Here is a 23,276-nt window from a genome sequence, read left to right as displayed (position 1 = left end):
CAGCAGCAATATTTCATAGATTTTCATGAATATCAGATTCTTTATATTTGTTATACCTTACAGATACTTATCTAGAATTTAGAACAAAGAATTTTATAATGTAATCATGTTTAGTTTTTAAAAGTATTACTAGATTCAAAAATTCTCAAGGATTTAATAAAGTAAGAATTTTTAAAAAATATGCATAAATGGAAAAAGTTTACTTATTTACAAATCATTCACTCACTGAGTTACAAACTCATATTTTTGTCATGTTTTTCCTATCAGGAGACCGTTGATTTTTGAAATACTGGGAAAAGCCTGCTGAAAGCGAAAGAGGCCATTTCATAGTATGTAATGTATAGTTGGGGAACTCATGTTTATTAAGTACTTGTCTAATATTTGGTGTGTCATGCACTTCGTAGAAAGGTTGGTAATTAATGTAATGCTTGCATGTTGACATGATGATGTTGTAGAAGCACTCAGTCGAATTTTGTTATATTTTGTAGTAGTTGTGGTGTTATTAGAGGCAGTGGTGGTTTCCAAAACTTTTGGTTTAAATGTCTATTTGAGATTTTGATGATTTTTCAGGTTGGTTTTGTCCATGTTACAAGGAAAACTCTGTCAAAATTTTTATAGAATTATGTCATGGTCAAGTAGGTCACGTTTGCCTTGGTGGTGGGTCTGGCATTTAGCTGGCATCTACCATCGGCACACGACACGTGTCGAGTCAATTAGGTTAAATCGGGACGGGTCGTGTCAGGTTAGCTTCCCCTTATAAATATTGAGAGAATTATCTTCATTTTATCATGTTACTTCGCCCATGTCTAGTTTTGTTAGAAATAAGATTTTTAGTAGAATTTGCTATGAAATTTGAAAATTTGAAATTAGTAATAGTGGTCCAAAAGTTGACACCCTTGTGCACACTTTCCTTTGAAGTACCAAATGTGTCCCTCGATAAGCATATCCAAAAATTATATTACCCTTTCCATTAAAGAAACGAAACCTATGACTTTGGTGTATCTTGGGCCAAAAAGTTACTCTACAATGTGATTGTGTCATGAAATTACACATCAAATTGAAAATCCGAACAGGGCAAACATGTCATTATTAAAAAGCAAAAGTATTGATGGGATGAGATGTTATGTTTCTTCGGTGTCACAATTTGTCTTGCAAAAAACATGAAATGCGAATGGACCTTCAAATGATTGTTAATGAAAATTGATTCTGTCAAAAAAAAAAAAAAAGGAAAGAAATTGTGGACTAGACACAAGCTTAACATAATAATGCTATCATATAAAATTCAATAGCAGTCTAGACTTCCGTTGATTAATGAAACATATTTTATTAGTACGGATTTTATGCCCCGTTTGTTTTCGATTAATGTAAGGATGAGAATGAAAAATATAGTCGTTATGGGTCTTATACAAGAGATAGAAATTCAAATGTGGTGATTTGATGTAATGAATAACGATTATATTTTTCATTTTAATGGCCAAATAATGTGATGGATAACGGTCATATTTTATTCATGCATTTTGTGAGGTCATGGCTTGTAAGTCATGGGCACAAGTTGTCCTAAAATAAATTAGAAAATTAGATTAAAAAAGAGAAACGGCTAGTTAAAAAGTCATTGCTCTGATCTAATAGATGTAGAACGTATGCTATTGCCTTTATTATTTATTCTGACAGTTTAATTTGCCTCAATATTATATCTAATTCTATTAATGACCTTGGTGGAGCATATTGACTTTCTTATAAACACGCAAAGTGTGCGATTGTTTTTAACACTTTGTGTGTAGAGTATCTGTGGCATTTATAAGCACACAAATCTACATTTTTGCGGGTAGAGTATTTGTGGTATCTTATATGTAGTCTCACACTGTGTGCTTATAAAATAGCCAACGAGCTCCACTCAAATGTGACACAGCTAATAAGCTCCAAAATTGAGTTTCGAGCTCTAGTTCTCAATATAATTACGTATTGGTATTAGTTACACAACATTTTAGTTATCTTGCATCTTCAAGACACTGGGTTAGTAATATAACCATGTCTTTGTAGATGGAAAAACATATTCCAATTCCATTTCCAAGTCTTGCATGAAACCAAAATGCGTCTCATTTTGTGATAAAATCTACATCAATCTCTTGAATGATTTATACAATTGGCTATAATTTGACGTATAGTTCTAGTTAATGTTTGATAAAATTTGTGATTAAAACTGCAGTAGATATTTTAGTTTTTGTGTTTTGTCTTGCATTATTTTGTAAGGAAAGATTTGGTTATCTTTGTATCTGATCCTGTATATAGTTGTAATTGTCTGAGTTGACCATTTGATTGTTTATTGATTAGGTCAATAAATTCTAAAAACCGTATGCTACATCATGTTTATTACTTTGGTTCAATAGCAATAATTAGAGCCTTTCTTGCTGATAAGCCCATGAAACTAGACCATAGGCACCACCCTCTCGTCTTTCTCGTCTTGAATCCCAGTTTCATCACCCTCCACCAAGGTTGATGTTGGGCTGTGATGACCAATAACATTTCTGGGCTGTGATGACAAATGGGCTAAAGCCCAAATAACTGTTTTAATACTCTAGGCTCTTGCTCAATAACTTGACCCTGATTCGCCCTGGCCCAAAGGTAGATAAAACGTGTTTTTGGCGTGGCGTTTTTAACGCAGCTAATAAACACGTTTTTCTTCAGATCACTGAGAGCCCCCTGACCGTTGGATTAAAATCGGATCTACGGCTGCCTTGGTTGGATATATATATTTCCACCTCTTGCCCTAATTCAGCTGGATCGTCATTTTACTCCTCTCTTCAGCTGCGGTTGTGCTTCAAGATCTTTCCAAACCATTCCTTCTTCGTGACTATCCAATCTCTGATTGGATCTGAAATCCGAGTGATTTTCTTTGTGATACTAAATACTAAGTGTATTGGAGGGATTGGTGTGTGATTTACCCTTGTGGTTTCCTTTAACCTGATAGAGAAAAACCTTAGGGTTTGGGGCGATCGGTGTGGGTCATACAGACAGGTACAATCCTGTATTTTCTTGAGTCTGAGCCCCATAGATGAAAGGACCTTCATCTAGATGCTGTGTGGTTCGAGTTTTAGTGAACGGCTGAGGATTTGTTCTTCTGCCATTTTTTCTTGTAATATTTCTCTTGTTTGTTTTCTGGTTTCGTACTGATATCTTGGTGTAACAGTGGTATCAGAGCCTTCCTCTGGCTCGTGTGGGTAAATCAAACCACATTCTTACCTGATACAGTGATCTGGTAAATTCTTTTTGGAGTCAAAACCCTAGATCTCGATGTTCTTTGTGATAAATCTATTTTTTCTTGGTGAAAAACTGCTTCGGTTATTTGAGTTGTTCGAGTTTGGGTACTGTTGACTGTCGCCTTCGTGGAAACTATGTGTGGTCAAGTGAAATGACCACCACTGTGGTTTAATTCTTGAACTCAAAACTTTACTGCCTGATTTTTTCGTTACATGTCTTAGTTGATTGGTAATTTTTCTTGTTAATTGTTTTGTGAATTTGGAACTTTGTACTTAAGCATTAAAACTGTCTATACTTGTTTTTTGTTAAAAGTAATGCAGTTTGCTTGTGTACTTAGCGTGAATCTGCCTACATCTATTTGATGAAAGTATTGCAGTATATCTGTGTGTTAAAAGTTATTCTGCCTATATTCATCTGATAAAAGTATTGAAATATACTTGTGTTTTAGTTACTGATTCTTGATGTGCTTGAAGATTGCAACTGTGTTCTGTTCTTATATTCTGTATTAATATCTCTCTTAATCTTTTTTTTTTTATAAAACAAAACCTCTACCCTTCACCCAAGCCTTGACCTGAGATCTTGAGTCTCACGGAATCCTGGTAGGGCAGGGTAGTTGATTTCTTTAACTTGGTGTTGAAGACTGTGTGTATGTTAAATTGTTATTTCGGCACTTACACACATTATGTTGCTTTGCTTGTGATATGAAGAATCTCTGTTTTTCCTCACTTATATGTTGTGATCAAATTAGAAATTACTGAGTGTGACCTGTTTGATCTAGAAAATGACTTCCACTAGTTTTGAACTTGGGGTCTTTAATGGGAAGGGAGATTTTCCAATATGGCAGCAAAAAATGAGAGGGGTTTTAGTACAACAAAAAGTCTCTAAGGCAATAACTGGAGAGTTTCCTGAAATAATGACACAAGATCAGAAAACTGAATCAGATGACCTAGCCTATACCTCAATAATTCTCCACCTATCTGACCAAGTGCTAAGGAAAGTAGGGAAATTAGAAAATGCTAAGGCCTTATGGGAGAAATTAGAGGAACTGTACTTAGTGAAATCCTTACCTACTAAACTCTTCCTTCTAGAAAGGTTTTTTAGTTTTAAGATTGTTCCAACCAAAGACCTGGATGATAATCTTGATACCTTTAATAAATTGGTACAAGATATCACCAATGCAGGGGTTAAAATTTCTGAAGAATATAAAGCAGTAATACTTCTTAATGCTATACCAGAGGCATATAGGGATGTCAAATATGCCATTAAGTATGGTAGAGATACTTTGACCCCAGAAGTTGTTATAAATTCCATAAGAAGTAAAGAATTGGAACTCAAAACTGAAAAACATGGGAAGGAACATGAGAGTTTGTACATGAGGGGGAGGCAACCAAATAGGCAAAATAATAACTATCCAAATCAAAACAATTCTGGAAATAGTAACAGGAAGAAGTTCAGGAGTAAATCAAGATCTAAATCAAAATCTAGAAATAACAGAAAGTGCTATGGCTGTGGTAAGCTTGGTCATTACATAAAAGACTGCTATAACAAGAAAATTGAACCTAAAGAGAAGAAAGTTGATGAGGGAAATGTAGTTGAGCCTGCTGAGCCTGATACTGTTGATGTATATGTGGTGGCTCAGCAACCTGATCTAGAGGTGGCAAATTATGCCCACAATAGATATGTTCATGAGTGGATTTTGGACTCAGGTTGTACCTTTCATATTACACATGAAAGGTCCTGGCTTCAAGATTTTAAGAAGTTAGCTGATGGTGAAGTGGTGATGGGGAATAATATTGCCTGCAGAGTTGAAGGACTAGGTAATGTGACCCTAAAATTTGAAAATGGATACTTGTATACCCTAGAGAGAGTGAGGTATGTTCCTGAACTCAAAAGAAATCTAATCTCTATGGGAGAATTAGATGACCTAGGGCTGTGTGGTAGGATTAGGGATGGATTGATGAAAGTGATCAAGGGATCTCTTGTCATCTTTAAGGGTGTCAAGAAAAATGGAATCTATGTAGTTAGAGCTGAAATAATACTTGAAAATAATTCAACTATCTCTAATACTAAATCTGATTCCACCTTAAAATGGCATAAGAGGCTTGCACATGTTGGTGAAAAAGGCCTCACAATCCTACATAAAATGGGGTATTTGGTAAGGACCAATTATCACAAATACCGTTCTGTGAAAGCTGCACTTTTGGCAAACATCACAGACTCCATTTTAATTCTGAAAAACATAAAACTACTTCTCCAATGGAATATGTCCACTCAGATTTGTTGGGTCCAACCTCCACAACTACTCCAGGGAAAATAACTATTTCCTCTCAATAATTGATGACTTTTCAAGAAAGGTGTGGGTGTTTCTACTAAAGCACAAATCTGAAACCTTTGAAAAGTTTAAAAGCTAGAAAGTCCTTATTGAAAATCAAATGTCTACAAAGATTAAAATTTTGAGAACTGATAATGGACTTCAATTTTGCAACTCAGAATTTGATAAACTTTGTGAATCAAATGGAATCCTAAGACACAAAACTGTCCCATACACACCTCAACAGAATGGGGTGGCTAAGAGAATGAATAAGACCTTGTTGGATAAGGTTAGGTGTATGATGATGGGATCAGGAGTTCCTAAGGTGTTGTGGGGGGAGGCTGTAATGACAACTACATATATAGTGAATAGAACCCCTTCTAGTACTTTGGAAGGTAAGACACCTGAAGAAAAGTGGTCTGGAAAATACCAAACTATTCCCACCTTAGAATATTCGGGTGTACAGCTTATTGTCACCAGAATTTGAGAAAACTGGAGCCAAGGGCTCAGAAATGTGTGTTCTTAGGTTATCCTGAAGGAATTAAGGGCTATAGATTATGGGCTAGAGGTCAAGGGGGGTATAAAATGATAACAAGTAGAGATGCTACCTTCAATGAGGAAGAGATGCCCTGTTTAGAAAAACAAAAGTCTGCAGACCCTGAAAACCCAAGTGTGACAAGGTTTCAGGTGGAGTTGGGATCTCAAACTGATTATGTTCCTGATAATGTGAGAGAAAATGAACCTACACTACCTCAGACTCAAACTGAATTAGAAAATTCAGGTGTGGAGGAACATGAACAAACTGAAATGTATGATCCCAGTCAACAAAGTGATCTTAGTGACTATCAATTGACTAGGGAAAGGCCTAGAAGGAACATAAGAGAACCTACAAGATATGAAGATTATCTATCCTATTCTGTCATGTCTTATAATGACCTAGCCTATAAGGAACCTAAGACCTATAGTGAAGCCATGAGTTGTAACCAGTCTGGCAAGTGGGAAGTTGCCATGAGAGAAGAGATGAGTTCTCTAATGAAGAATAAAACTTGGGATCTTGTGCCTAGACCCAAAAATAAATCCATAGTTGACTGTAAATGGATTTACAAGGTGAAAGAAGGCAGTTCAGATAATGAGCCTGTGAGATTTAAAGCAAGATTAGTTGCTAAAGGGTTTACACAAAAACAGGGTGTAGATTACAATGAGATATTTTCACCCGTTGTAAAATTCACAACTATAAGAGTCCTACTAGCATTAGTTGCACATCACAATTGGGAATTAGAACAAATGGATGTAAAAATAGCCTTCTTACATGATAATTTAGATGAGACAATTTATATGTCACAACCTGAAGGTTTTGTTAATAAATCTAAATCTGACTTTGTGTGCTTGCTTAAGAAATCCTTATATGGTTTAAAACAGTCCCCTAGACAATGGTATAAAAGGTTTGATACTTTTGTCATGACTATTGGTTTTGTAAGAAGCTCTTATGATCATTGCCTTTACTTTAAGAAAGATTCTGATTCTTCAATATCTATTTTTCTGTTAGTTTATGTTGATGACATGCTGCTGATTGGGCCTGATTTAAAACAGATAAATAATATTAAAGATACTTTTGGTGCTGAATTTGAAATGAAAAATCTGGGGCATGCTAAAAGGATATTGGGAATGGATATACTTAGAAAAAGAGCACAATACATTTTGATTTTGAAACAATCAGCTTACATAGAAAAAGTTTTATCCAAGTTTTCAATGCATGAATCAAAATCTGTGTCTTTGCCTTTAGCTAGTCATTTCAAATTAAGTAAAGAGCAATGCCCAATTGATGAATCTGATATAAAGTACATGGAAAAGGTTCCATATGCTAATGCTGTAGGGTCTATAATGTATACCATGGTCTGTACCAGACCTGATGTAGCTCATGCAATCAGCACTTTAAGTAGATTTATGGCTAATCCTGGTCCCGAACATTGGGAAGCACTTAAGTGGTTACTTAGGTACTTAAAAGGCACTTCTAGCATAGGATTAGTATATAAAAGAGGTAATGAAGGAATAACACTTAAAGGCTTTGTGGATGCTGATTTTGCTGGTGATAGGGACCATAGAAAGTCCACTTCTGCCTATATGTTCACTCTTTGTGGTACCTGTGTGAGTTGGAAGTCCCAATTACAGCCTATAGTTACTTTATCAACCACAGAGGCTGAGTATGTAGCTGCCACAGAAGCTGTGAAGGAAGCTTTGTGGCTTAAGGGACTATTATCTGAAATTAGGATGTTAAATGAACCTGTAGTTGTTTATTCAGATAGCCAAAGTGCAATACACTTGTGTAAGAATCCTTTTTTTCATGAAAGAACTAAACACATAGATGTAAAGTTACATTTTATTAGAGATATTGTCTCAAATGAATATGTTCTTGAAAAAATTCCTACACAGTACAATCCATCAGACATGGGGACAAAGGTATTGCCTCTTTCTAAGTTTAAATCATGTTTGGCACTTTTGAATATTGATACAGGTTAATTCTTTAAATGCAGGTACAAACTTGGTGTCAATAGAAGGGCTGCAAGTGTTCAGAAATCCCATTGGCATCAAGGTGGAGGTTGTTGGGCTGTGATGACCAATAACCTTTCTGGGCTGTGATGACAAATGGGCTAAAGCCCAAATAACTATTTTAATACTCTAGGCTCTTGCCCAATAACTTGACCCTGATTCGCCCCAGCCCAAAGGTAGATAAAACGTGTTTTTGGCGTGGCGTTTTTAACGCAGCCAATAAACACGTTTTTCTTCAGATCACTGAGAGCCCCCTGACCGTTGGATTAAAATCTGATCTACGGCTGCCTTGGTTGGATATATATATTTCCACCTCTTGCCCTAATTCAGCTGGATCGTCATTTTACTCCTCTCTTCAGCTGCGGCTATGCTTCGAGATCTTTCCAAACCCTTCCTTCTTCGTGACTATCCAATCTCTGATTGAATCTGAAATCTGAGTGATTTTTCTTTGTGATACTAAATACTAAGTGTATTGGAGGGATTGGTGTGTAATTTACCCTTGTGGTTTCCTTTAATCTGATAGAGGAAAACCTTAGGGTTTGGGGCGATCGGTGTGGGTCATACAGACGGGTACAATCCTGTATTTTCTTAAGTCTGAGCCCCATAAATGAAAGGACCTTCATCTGGATGACGTGTGGTTCGAGTTTCAGTGAACGACTGAGGATTTATTCTTCTGCCATTTTTTCTTGTAATATATTTCTTGTTTATTTTCTGGTTTTGTACTGATATCTTGGTGTAATAGTTGAATTACAAACTCGTCAAATCTCTGCTTCCTTTTATTCTTCGACCACTTAACTTTGTGAACAAGGTCAAAAGCACAATCTCGAAGTAATGGTTGAATTTCTTGATATGAGACTAATCATAGTTTTATTATTTATTTGTTTTTTGATTTTTACAATTTGAATTATGGTTTCAGCTGGTGTTGGCAGTGATAAGCATTTTTACAGCTTTTTATTGCCAGTTCCATTAAGAAAATTGTTCATCGATATAGGTGTGATTTTCTCTCAGCCATTTTAACACAAATCACAAATTTTATATGTCACGATATATTTATCGATGATAAATTATCAAATTAATAGAACATTTATTGTTTTTCGATAACAAATATATATATATATATATATTCATCACAACTAACAAAATTTCACCCTAACCCATACCACACCATACCAGTGCACCCCATTCCCATTCTTTAACGAGTTAATTTCACAAACGATCATTGAACTTACAGAAAAATTACAAAACAGTCACTGAAGTTTAAAACATTCAGTAACGGTCACTTAAGCATTGGGACACTTTCAAAAATGTAGACTGAAATTTAAAAAATTTAAGTAACCACGCCACTCCCACCCAATTTCACCCTCAAAACCCTAAATCATATCACAATCTCTTCTCTTTCTCTTCCTTCCTTTATCTTTCTTTATCACTGTCTCTCTCTATCCACCCGCCTCATCCTCTCTATTTCAGAAATCGACACCTTGCTTTGAGACACCAGCGAGGTGCCACGTACAGAGGCACCTCTGCTTGCACCTCGCTTCGAAGAACCATTTTGGGGTGTAGGAGGGAGTGTCAATCTTTTGTCCATCGCCAAGTACCGATCTGTGTCCCTATTAATTCCAATATACGTGCAGTGGTGTGGATGATTTGTTGGTGGTTGTTGAATTTTGTTGGTGATTTTTGAATCCGATCTACTATAGGTGGTTTTCTTTTGGGGTGATTTCTCTTGATTGTTGGTGGTGTTTTGCAAATGATGGTGGTGGTGCTGACGATAATGGTGCTCGTGGTGATGGTAATGGTAATGGTGATGGTGAGGTGGTGATGCTGACGGTGGTGATATTGGTGATTGCAGTGGTGTTCACAAATGGAGGAGGCGGTAAGGTGTGGCAGTATTCGGTTGGTGTCTGTGGTGAAGTGGGGATGACGTGAGGGTCGGATTTTGGTTGATTGTAACTAATAAATAATATTTTGTCAATAGAATAGATAAATTGTGACCAATAACAAATGTAAAGCATTTATTCATGCATGAGAAAGATATTTAAATAATTTCTGGAATATCATTAAATATCATCAAACGTTTGTAACTCATTTATTGATGGGCACATACTAAATGCCTTAAATTCATAACAGCTAATATGCAAATGACTTGAGTCCGATGGGTTTCCCATGGACTTTCTCACCAGAACCATCGACTTCGACGGTAGCTTTCAAAACGATCTTCTTTTTCTTCGACCAAAACATTTGTTTCAACTTGACATCTGCGACCAAATCCGCCCTGAAAACCACTTTGGAACCATTGGAAACTACTTTGATAGCATCATCCCAAGGCAGTCCATGAGTCTCCACAACGTCTCTCCAATCATTTGTATTCTTCTTACCCTGTTTGAAACCAGGCACTGTATAATTAGCAACAGGAATATTTCCATCCAGGCCGTAGAAGAGGGTGAGGTTCAGATCTCCATAACGTAAGCTGTTCTCTTCCATCATATTACGAAGCTGAAGGTCGAAGAAAATGAAAGTGTTGGAACTGGTAGCATTGGAAGGAATGTGTGTGTTGAGGGCAGGAGCATAAAAGTCATTTATGTAACATCTTGGCTTGATGCTTTGAAGAGATAAACCGATGGGGATCAGAATGGTTGGCAAAATGAAGCAAATGCAACAGAAAAGACACGCAATTTTTCCGCCTTCGTCCATGGCAGTCACTAAAATGTATATGACCAGATGAATTTTTTTTTATCTTAATTTTCCTTCTTCCCATAAAGCACTCGATATATATAGACAAGATGAATGGTTTACATGTTTAGGTACATCAATGGAAAAACAAGTCAAAAACATAAAAAAAGACTTTCATGAGTCAAGCTCGTTGAATCTTGATATCGAAGCCTTTCGTGTAAATTAGGTGAAGACTTACATGTAAATTAAACCCGGTCCCATTAATTTTTATTCCATTATATTTTATTTTTCTCTATCCTATTTTCAATCACAGGATCTTTCATAAAATAATATTATACGTAAATCAAAATTTTTTTTTTCCAATCACTCATTTAAAAAATATATATATATTATTCCACCCATTTTTATTTCTACAAAATGGGGGCCAAACAAGGGCCAATATTTGACTCATATTTTAGTTCACATTCTCAGCTTGATGTTGTTCTTGGTGAAGTGACCCTATCTAGGGTTTTTTTTTTTTTTGCTTGGAAAGTATTTTCTAGTTAATGAAACGATAGAAATAATTACAATAACAAATCAAAAAATGGAGTATAATGGAAGAGTTTTATAATGTTGAACACGTCGATAGGGTCTCAAGATAAGACGTAATTAACTTCACACAAGTTTCTCTAACCATGAACACTACCATTGAGACTAGGAAATGTGTGGTTTTCCGATTTTATATTTCGTAAAGTATCTCAATTTGAACAATTCAAGTATAAGTCATTCATTTTTTTCAAGTCCTTATTTGGACCTCATTTCCCCCTAAATTTATTTTCCATTCCACATTTCATGGGATCGACATCTTTTATCAACTTTTCAATTACACATTTTATCATTTTTATCATTTTTTAATAAAAACCCGATTTTATCAAAACATCACAATGACTAAATAGAATGTGTATCATGATGTTGCCCAAAGATGATAAAATCAAAAATAATGTGGTGTATGAAATCTAAACACAAATATGTACAGTGGAATATTAGAACTGTTCTAAATTCTCGAGTGTTGTGTATAATAACGTACCTTTAGAAAATAGTGGTATTCCCACATGAAAATGGTATAAAAATAATAATTTTCCCGGTTTGTCAGTCAAACATTAATCGTTCCGTGTGGTTGTTGATGACTTGGAAGTCTTTCTTTAAGGTTGATTTTCTATCTTAGGTACCAAGCAGAATTCATTGTTAATGACTATGTAGTCTACGAATTTAACTCTATATATAATTTACAGTCTCATCTTCTTGATTTATATTCATAGATTCAGTCCTCCTTTTTTCTTCAAAACGCCACAATTTCATAATGTCTCAGCTAGATAGAATGAGGGCTATGGCACACCCTATCTTTATCTTATACAAATTGTGCTGCCTGATAGTCGTCTTCATTATTACCCTTTTGATCATTTTGATCGTAGTAAACACCAATACAGTGAGGCCCAGTTGCTCAATAAAGAACTTTTATGTTCCTGCTCTCAACAGATTGGATAATTCCAATGCCAGTACCATCAACAACTTTATCTTCTTCGACCTCGAACTCAAAAATCGTTTGGATCAAATTAGTGTCCGCTATGACACTATAAATCTCACATTCTTTTATGGTCCAAAGCCAAGCCTTGCAATAGGCTACTATACAGTTCGAGGGTTCTATCAGGGTAAAAAAAAAAGTGCTCAGCGGAGAGATGTGGTTGAGACTCACGGTGTTCCTTGGTTTGACGCAGTGAACGCGGTTTCTAATGGATCCACAGTAGTTTTCAGGTTGGAGTTGGCTACAAAGGTTAAGTTTAAAGAGTGGTTTTTCATGTCCAAGAAGAGAAATCTGGCAGTCTCGGCTACTGTGGAAATCAACAACTCTGGTAAAAAGGTCCAAAAGAAGGCTATTAAACTCACCTCAGGCATTCAGGCTCCCGCTCAGACTCAGGCTCAGGCTCAGGCTCAGGCTCATCCAGGAAAAGCGGCTATTTAAACACGATGGGGCTTTCGATGTTTCTTCAATCTCTTTCTCACTTGTTTGTTGTTAAAGCAATGCTTCTGATCCTCTATATTTAGTGATAATAAAACTTAGTTTGTTCTTCTGGTATTTAGATTTAAGTTACAAACAAATCCGTTGCAGAATCATTGGTCAGATACTACTATATATTTGATTGAACTGTTCAAATTGCATATTTTAGCGACTAATTTCCTGTGGTTTGGTGATGTCTTTAGTGGTAAAATTTTGTGTTGGTTAATTGAATTGTTCGCTGACATCTATCGATTCCCCAGTATGTCGATATTAGAAAAGGAGATTCAATTCAAGCTACGGCATACCCCATAAGCAACATGACGATTTAAAGCTCAAAGGTGTAGGAAAGTAAGAAATCGTTCACAATTTAACGAACACGAGTTAAAGAAATTAGTCGAGATCATTAAAATTATTTGGATAGGAAACTGAAATGAATAATGCTATCGCACCACAGGTGCTAATATTATATGATAAGTTAAATTAAAGGTGAAAAATGAGACTCATTTAATTATATTTATGATTTGATGTCACTTCGCTTTCTATTGTGGATTTTTATTATTAAAAAAAAACTTTGGTTTTCTCTTTGCTTTAGACTTTTTCTATAATGCCTCAAGATCTTTTTCATCTTCATTATTTTATTCTTTTATAAAAATAGGCTCGAGGTGTTACCAACATCTTCTTTGTCTAATTTATGCGAAAATATCATTTTCGTTAAGTGTTGAAATGCATAAAAATAGTTATTAAAAAATGTGCACAAAATTCAATATGAAGATGTTTTTCAATTAAAAGTTTGACAATTATCTTTTCTAGAAAATTTACTTGACGACCTTATAAGCATCACTCGATCAATCTTCCACACATGCAAACTACCCGTTCTCATCTGAAAGGCATTGTAATGTGAGTATATTGAAAATACTCAGTAAGAATACGTACACATTCTCATTCACATGATAAAAATATAAAACTTAATTAACATACCAATATTTTTTAGATTTAGAGTTCAAGGAATTTCTTAAGAATCCTCATATCTCGTAAGATTTAACATCTTTGACCTAATGGTTCATCCTGAAGGATTTGACATAGAGTTCGATCCGAAGGCTTCATAACATTTTATGCCAAAATTATACAAATATCAAAGAATAAGAATTTTTATCACTTGCACGATGTATTCTTACCTCAATTTGATATCCAAGAATTTATTTGAAAATAATTTGTGAAAAATATAAATATGATACTCAGCTCAAATTCTAAAAATTTTAGTGGTGGGAAGTATGTACAATAGAAACTATGGTAGAAGAAAATCATTTCAACAATGTAGAGTTTAGGTGTATGAATCTATAAATGAATGAAGTTGTGAAATTGTCTTACAAGTAACTCACCTAAATATATATATACCCATAACAGTCACTTATAATTAGTTATGCACGTAACATAAATAAAAAAAAACACATGTTAGGTTAAGGGTGAATTAATGGTGTTAATAAAATGTATTCATTATTAAGATTAACGAGGATAATTAGGTTTAATAAATTCAATTATAATAAACCTATTCGTTTCCTACCAATATAACCATGACAGTTCATATTTCTGGGAAAACTCATTTTATATTTTATATTAATAAAATAATAAAAGATAACATATTTCTTTTTATTAGAATAACTCGGGCATACTAGCTCAAAATTACTTTTTCTTGATTTCAAATTATATTATTTAACACGAACGATAAAACGAGTATAACATTGATATATTTTATCAACTCCTAAAATACGTAAATATTTGACCGAAATAAGATTTACGATAAATTAATCTAAGTACACATGAGCAAAATAAATCATCAACTTTTAGATTTTTAGTGTGACGACAAATCTAAACATGAATAATTTTATTTACTAAGTGACCCTTATTAAATTTAAGCCCATATGAGAAATAGTAAAAAAGTTGGTGGTGTTACATTTTCCTGTTACATCCTTCATTTATATTTTTGAAGAATATTTTTATCTTTAATTAACACAAGATTGGATTTTTCCAGCAAAACTGCAGGGCCTGCATCTACTATTCTTCAATAGATGGAGAGGATTTTATTATGAAACTCGAAAAAATTTTCACTTGTTTTGTAATGTACGAAAGCCCTGAGGTTCGGATTTTACGCAAAAACATTAATTAAAGAGAGAACACATGCACAGAACAGAAAGAGTTAATATCATGCAATCCTCTTTTACGTCCATTGGCAATGATATGAAGAAATTCACTAAATAATAGGTAATAAAATGAAAGACTGCAACATACTCAATTTCCAAACAACAACAAAATTCATACCACCGGAAGAAATTAAATCATTTTTGATGCTACCAAAAAATAGTACCTGAAAGATCTCGAATTTGATGATCAAACTTCGAGCTTGGATGAACACGAACGATCTTCGAATACCTGAAACAAAAGCAACGAGGTGTGTGTGCTTGTCGCCCCTCCGATGCTTAAGTCAGATAGGAAATTTAGTGTGTGAGACTATAAACTAGAGATAATGAAAAACGTACCTAAAAAATGAGCCCGAGTTATGTATTTATAGGCGTTAATGATAGAGTCCTAGAATGACTTTGCCATATGTGATCCTTATCCATGTAAGATAATGAGTTAGTGTTTCATTCCCAGTATTCATCCACTGTTTGAGTCGAAAAGTGAGTCTAGCTAGGTAAGAATTGTAGGTTGGGTAGAATTTGTGTTCCCATAGATCGTCAAAAGGACCTGTCATGACGTCACAGAGGCCCGACCTAAGTTCCCCGACCTCAAACAAGTGGTTTTTACGAGGGACAAGTTCGGGGTAGTGTGGTCGAGTTCGTGACCAGATAATTCTGGGGTGATCACAGGCCCCCGTGCGTCAAGGTCATAGATTACGGCCCAAGTCTAAACTATGAGTGAAGATGCAAATGCATAAATGTATAGCTGTCACTCCACGTGTCACACGTTGATGGAATGTTAGAACTCGACCTTGGATGGGTGCCACGTGTCTTGGTCCAAGGGTTGGGATTAAAAGACCATTGGTATTCAATAGTCTCCTATAAATACTCCAACTTTCACCATTCATTTTCACTTTTCACTCTCAATTACTCTCAGTAAAATCGAGCTCGAGTTCGAGGATTGTGAGTTAGTGAGCGATCGTCTGAAAAGGTAAGAGTTCGAGCCCTTAAGTTATTTTTTGAATTAGTATAATGTCGAGTAGCAGTAGTAGTACGAGGTCGAGTGGTAGTGATAGTAGCCATCCATCTCGATCAATAGTGACAAGCTTGTCGATGTAGATACATCCCTCATTTCCCTGGCCATCCCGATCAGTTCTCACGTCGATAGTGACGTCAACTTGACATGTTCTAAAGAACCGACCAAGTATAGAGAGCATGTTATTATTAAGATAGCCAGAGAGTTCGGTGTCATGCCTACCTGTGATGTTAGGGCCCCGGGGCGTACTAAAACAATGTTGGATGCTCGGAAAGGGGAGATGACATTTTTCAGGGATGCTCTTAAGGCCGAGCTTAGGCGACCTTTTCATCCCTTTTTCATTCATTTTCTATGCTCTTACTACTTGTGCCTGGGCCAATTGGCCTCGAACGGTTGGAGACTGTTAGTGTACTTCTTCATTTTTGTAGATGCCTTGAGGTCGAGCCTAGACTAGACCTTTTAAGAATGGTTTTTGATATGAAATTCTCCCCAGGGTACAACTGCTTTGTCTATTTATCAACTAAGAGAGGGTTTAGAACACCAGAGACCTCGAGCTCCCTCCTAGGTTGGAAAGAAATGTTCCTTTTTTGTTAAACCACAAAATCCTGACCACCTCTTTAACCCGAAGTGGGAGGTACCCAACAAAGATAGATTTAACGAAGGGCAGGCGTACTTCGAGGTATTAGAACGGGATAGGTTAAGGTTAGTAAATCATGATCCTTTGGCAGAGAAGATTGATTACTTGCTTGAGGATGACACTCTCGACCCTGCCAATGTGAAAGACCTCGAGGGTACATCCTTGCATCTTTTTTCTTCTCGTTAATTCTCCTTGAGCTTAAGGTCGAGCTAATGTCTTATGATTTATTTTTTGCAGATTTGGAAATGTCTTTCAACCCATCGAACTTCTCGTGAACATTCAGCACAAGGCCAAGGGTCCAAAGCCTAAAGCCCCGGCCCCATCTAAGAGGAAGAAGAGGGTAAGGGAGGTAGGTGTGAGGGAACCCTCGATGGAGGTTACCCCAACCTTACATAAAGGCCAGTCTTCGACGTCGAAGACCCCGACCCCACCACCCCAGCTAACACCTAGGGTGCGAGATCGAGGTCGGGGATGCCAGGGGGTTGTGACTCCGGCTTCCCTCCTATCTTTGATAGCTCCTTCGAGGAGTATTCTGAGTACGCCCTCGTGAAGGATCTTGTTGACCGGTTTGAGAAAGAGGTCAACATTCATGAGGGCATTAAGACATTGGAGGTCCTGACCTTGAGGGTAAGATATCGACCCCAATTATGTTTCCTTTATTTGTTAGTCTTCTTTCATCGGACTAACGTTGAGTTTATTTATGCAGACGTTGAGCGTAGCACAAGGCCTTACGTTGAATGGCCTCAATATTGTGAGCGAGCTGCAAGAGCTTGAGAAGGAAAAGCAGCGAGTTGATGGGCGAGCCAATGACCTTGAGAGAGCTCTTGATGTAGCAAAGGTCAAACTTAAAAAGGCTCGAGAGGAGGTCAAGATTCACAAGGGGGAAGCGGAGGAGGCAAAGCTAGAGCTTCTTGAGTCCAAGAAGGGCTTCGAGGAGGAGCTGTTGAGAGCTCGTGACGAGGCTCAGGCCCAAGCTGTGGAGAACTTCAAGAAGTCGAAAGAGTTTGGGACCCTCCTTCGCCAATATGGCTTGGGTTCCTATCATTATGGCTTGCGGCTCGCTCGCTCCTTTCTCCAAACCAGGCTCCCCAAGGACTTAAGGCCTGTTGTTAAGGAGTTGAGGATAGTGAACGAGCTAGCTAACGAGCTCGAGCTCTCTGCCTCAGAGGTCGATGATGATGACAATGATGATGGTGGTGATGGTGATGAGGTCGGGACTGGTGATCACAATGATGTCAGGGTTGTTGACATAGATTAGATTCCCCGACCCTGAATTAGACATTATTGTAACTATTTTTGGTCATACATTGCCCGATCTGGGCTTATAAACTTTTGATTGTTTGCTCAAGTATATTTCCCAAATTGGGCTTCGATTTATGAAAGGTTTTTTATTATCAGTTCATGCAACTTGCTTTTGTCCCGAGATCGTGTACGTATTTTATGTTCGTGTGTGGATGTTGTGATTTTTGAATTCGATCTGTTATAATTGTTGAGTTCGATCGTTAGTATATATCATACGTTACAACCAATACTCGAATGTATGTAGCTCGGATCTGTGTAGTAGTTCGGGAATATAGTATGTCTTAATAATACCGTTCGTCAAGACTATCAACAAATCGATCATTTTACTTGAAAATTTGGGCTTTGTCTAAGCTCGAGGATGTATTTTCAAGCTTTAAGTAGGAGCATCACGTTTGGGGTCAACGAGTTCAAGTATTAGTGTCGTGTACTGTAAACTAATTTTTCAATTTCCCATATCGAGGAGCGACCATTGGGTCACTGACCATTTAAAGGATAAGCTTGGGCTTGTCCCTTGTAATTTAAACAACTTCTTTCATTTGTGGCAAAATCGGGCATGGTCTTGTAATATAAACGTTATATCATACCCCGACCTCGATCTTGATAATTTTCGTTATCAAGACTTTCTGGGGTCGGTTAGGTTAGGGTTTGTTGATCCCGACCTTTTGCCATTTGAGGTCTTCGCAGCGTGTGTTTGATTATATTGGTCGAGTGTTAGCTGCATGCGCGGAGCATGGCCTTATGCTAACCTAGTTAAGTATTAGCTGCATGTGCGGAGCACGCCCTTACACTAATTTTGTTAAGGTATTAGCTGCATGCGCGGGGCACGACCTTACGCTAATTTTGTTAAGGTATAAGTTGCATGCGCAGAGCACGACCTTATTCTAATTTTGTTAAGGTATTAGCTGCATACGCGGAGCACGGCCTTATGCTAACTTGGTTATGTATTAGCTGCATGTGTAGAGCTCGGCCTTACGCTAATTTTGTTAAGGTATTAGCTGCATGCACGGGACATGGCCTTACGCTAATTTTGTTAAGGTATTAGCTGCATACGCGGAGCACGGTCTTATGCTAACTTGGTTATGTATTAGCTGCATGCGCGGAACACGGTCTTATGCTAATTTTGTTAATAGGGAAGCAACATCGTAAAGAAAATTTCGTGTATTGTTAAAAGGGCTCAAGAGTGAAAAGGAAACTGTACAGATACAAAACTGAATCTATCGGCACCACTTATCCCCGAAACCACATCGTCTGAGCATATACAAAAGGAATCTCCAGTTCACGTGATCATATGCCAATTGAATATCAAGCTTACATAAAATCCTTGGAACCCCTGTTCGCAATCTCGAGGCAATGCATTCATTTGCTATAAGTACAGAATCCAATATCTGTCGCCCTTTGACAAACGCATTTTGAAATTTAGACACAACTTTCCCCAACACCTCCTTTAACTTATTTGCCAGCACCTTTGCTATAATCTTGTAGACCCTACTTACCAAGCTTATGGGATGAAAGTCTTTAATATCCGACACTCCCGATTTTTTTTGGAATCAACACGATAAATGTAGTATTAGAACTTCTCAAGAACCTACCTCACTGAAAGAAATAAGTAAAAACCTCCACAATGTCCGGTCTCACCACTTCCCAACAAGCCTTATAAAATGAAATAGAGAATTCGTCTGATCTTGTGCCTTGTCGTCATTCATGCTAAACACTACCTCCCGAATCTCTTCCTCCCCAAATGGTCTCTCTAACTAGCTGGCATCCTCCTTAGTGATAGTAGAAAAATCTAACCCCTCCAACTCGGGCTTCCAGTCAAACTGTTCCCAATAAAGATTTTGATAGAAACTCACCATTTGAGTCCCAATATCCTGTGGGTCCTCATAAGTAACTCCATCAACCTCCAACATAGTATGGAGTTAATACACCTGTCGGAATTAGTGACCTTATGGAAAAATAGGGTACATTTATCCCCGTCCTTCAACCATTTGACCCTCGATTTCTGACGCAAAACTATTTCTAGGTAATAGAATTCATTAAAAAAGAAAGATAGAGCAAGACTACTTTCTAATCACTATCAGAGTTTTGTCACGCAATGCTCCAGAAAGAAAAAACTAATTTAAGACAGTGCCAAATCCAGGCAACAGCAAAGAACAACAGATGCTCCAAATGTTGACGTACCTGGTTCTGCAAAATGGCACTCAATATTGCATCTTTCTCCTTGTAGCATCTGCTACTCGATTCAAACTCCCTGCTTGATGCCTGAGTGTGAAAGTAAACTCCTGCAAGTACGCCACCCACTTTGCATGTCGCCTACTCAACTTGTGCTGACCATTGATGTATTTCAAAGCCTCATGATCAGTAACAAGGATGAACTCCCTCTGTACCAGGTAATGGCGCCAATGCTTCAGAGTCTGAACTATGGCATAGAACTCCAGGTCATAAGTGGAATAATTTTTCTTCGAACCCGATAGCTTCTCACTAAAAAAGGCTACTGGACGTCCCTCCTGACTCAGAACACCACCAATGCCAACTCCAGACGCATCACAGTTTATCTCGAACACCTTTTCAAAATTCGAAAGTGCCAAGACTGGGGCCTCCGTCATCTTCTGCTTAACCAACTGAAAGCTAGCTGCATTAATCCCCCCAAATACCGTGCTACCATCTGTTCCTCCATTTCAGATAAATCATTCTGAGCCACCAACTGATAGAATTCTTCAGTATAATCATTGACTGATCTTGCGCCTTGCCTTAGTGAATGGAGCCTCTGAAACAAGGTTTGAGTATAGCAGAAAGGGAGGAAGTGCCCTTTCATCTTCTTTTCATCTTCTCCCAGTTAGTAATTTTGGATTTCCCCTGTCGCTCCCGTGAGCGCTTCAACCGTTCCCACCATGCAGATGCCCTACCTTTGAGTTTGATGGCGACCAGTTTCACTTTGACACGATCTGGAACCTCTTTATATTAAAAAATCTGCTCCACTTCATTCAACCAATCAATAAATCCTTCAGTCTGCAACGTACCAGAAAACTCGAGCAGATCCACTCTGAAATCAAGATCTACATGACGATCCTCCCGTCCATGATGCTCCCAAACTCGAGCACGATGGTGATACGGGTTTTCGAAACTGGTATCGGAATCGTGACCTTCCACATCATGATTACCGAACTCCTGCTCCGCCAAACATTGGGTTAACTCCGCAACTTGTCTCTGCAAATCTTCAATCATCACATCCTAAACATTACGATCACGGTGTTGGACTTCCTCAATCGGAATCTGTCCTCGACGACCACGACCACGTCCACCAACCATTATAACTGATGGAATTTATCTCCCAAGAAAATGCTGACGCTCTGATACCAACTGACGTCGGGTAGGATAGTGATTATCCTATTGGCTTGTTGTAGCAGATGATTCGCAAGAAAAGAATGACAGAAAATGCCCAAAAACCAGAGAAAAGACTCTGAATTCAACTCAATATTATTAATAATGCCGAATGATGAAAATTAACCCACAAGCCGAGTTAAATAGCTGCGAAATACGAAATTATGGGAAAATTACCAAAAATGGCAAAATCCCAAAATTATACCAAAATAAAATATTAAGTAAAAGAAGTAAGTTGCCAAAAATTTGGCTCAATTTGAGTTTTCTAACATATGGAAAAAAGGAAACGAAATATTACCATAAATAGTAAAAAACAACTTAAAATTGAATTTTGGAAAGGAAAACAGTGGATTTTGGGCTCGAAATTGATGTCCACCGAGCATACCTTGGTGGCCACGACGTGCACGCAGAAGAGAGCTTTCCGAATTGGGGTCATAATAGCGATTTCGATAACCGTAGCCAAAGTTATGGCCAAATTACCAAAGACGCGTCAAAATCTCCCAATTAAGAAAATAATGGTGATTTACTTTTCATCTTTGCGCCGATCCCCCATCTCATGGTATTTCAACGCCATCATCGTACAATCTGACAAATCAGCATCACTTGACTCGGATCCTCCTGCATCAAAAATGTGGTTATAAACACGATTTGGTGGTTGCGTCCACATGTGGTTATACATATGATCATTTTTTGTTTCTCATATTTGTTGGATTGTTCGATTAGTACAAGAAAAAAATTGTTGATTTTCTTGATTGAAGTTTGATTATGAGAAGTTTAAATATCAAAAATACTTCAAGACAATGCTACAATTAAGATACAAAGTACTCATTCTGATTATGAGAAGTTTAAATATCAAAAATATTTCAGGAATATGCTACAATTAAGATACAAAGTACTCATAAAAATTGATTACCAATAATTACATGTAGAAAACTTTAAGATAAAATAATACACATGATTTAATATTCATATTTTCTATAAAAATTGATTACCAACAACGACATGTAGGAAACTTCAAGATAAAATGGTATACATGATTTAATATTCACATTTTCCATAAATTATGTACAAAGTTTGGAGGATAAAGGTATACCTAGACCATAAATCATCACATCAATTTTCACTCAAGCAACACTTGAACCTGTAATTTGGTGGTTGTGTTGTAAATGACCATAATTAATTCCCTCCAAGAATTTGATTATAAATAGTAGGGCGTGACTTTCTTCTCAGTTACATTTAAGCACTTCTCCCACTTTGTGACACTTTATACATCAAACATTTCAAACAGTTCACTTAATACAACCATATTGAGATAATAGTTGTCCATGAGAATCCACAAACCGTTGAACCTGAATGAGCCTCTCTCAATACCCGATTTGTCCCCATTTTTTCCTTCATAATTTCTTCGAATGATGAGGAAGTCAACCTTCCAAATGGTAGGAAAGCCATTTCTGTTGTTCATTTTCCCAATCTGAATGAAATTTCAAGTGAGGCCTTGTAGTCACCTCCCGGCGTACTTGATGATGTGTTTGAGTTCATAGTTTCATTTGAAGATGAATCCAACAATGATGAGTCGTTGGCAAACTTTCCATCTCCCAATAATTGTCATAAGTTCGGATGATTCTAATGAGGACAGTGGGAGGAATATTCAAATGTCGACAACGATTGAAGTGGGCTATAATCGTATACGTTTATGTACTAAATTATGTAGGGATGTCAATTGGGCTGAGCTAGCTCGGCTCGTGGAAAAGAGGCTCATAGGCGGCTCGAGCTCGCGATCGTTGTGGGCTATAATCGTATACGTTTATGTACTAAATTATGTAGGGATGTCAATTGGGCCGAGCCAGCTCGGCTCGTGGAAAAGAGGCTCGTAGGCGGCTCGAGCTCGTGAAATCACGAGCCCGAGCACGAGCCGAGCGGGCCTCGCC

General features: G+C 37.2%; 1 protein-coding gene across 1 annotated transcript; it reads right to left on the bottom strand.

Moving 5' to 3' along the window:
* Nucleotides 1-10,148: 10,148 nt before the first annotated feature.
* LOC111380666 (protein NDR1-like) lies at nucleotides 10,149-10,866 on the bottom strand. Its single transcript, XM_023004294.1, has one exon. It carries the CDS (start codon nucleotides 10,805-10,807, stop codon nucleotides 10,244-10,246), a length of 564 nt encoding a protein of 187 aa, XP_022860062.1. The 5' UTR covers nucleotides 10,808-10,866; the 3' UTR covers nucleotides 10,149-10,243.
* Nucleotides 10,867-23,276: the final 12,410 nt, after the last annotated feature.

This window comes from Olea europaea, unplaced genomic scaffold (assembly GCF_002742605.1).
Source record: "Olea europaea var. sylvestris unplaced genomic scaffold, O_europaea_v1 scaffold218, whole genome shotgun sequence".
NCBI classification, from domain to species: domain Eukaryota; kingdom Viridiplantae; phylum Streptophyta; class Magnoliopsida; order Lamiales; family Oleaceae; genus Olea; species Olea europaea.
Note: the sequence above shows the minus strand (reverse complement) of the source record. Positions and strands in the feature narration are given on the sequence as shown.

Excerpts from the sequence above, each read along its gene's own strand:
- LOC111380666 (XM_023004294.1), bottom strand. The coding sequence starts at position 10,807 with ATGGACGAAGGCGGAAAAATTGCGTGTCTTTTCTGTTGCATTTGCTTC.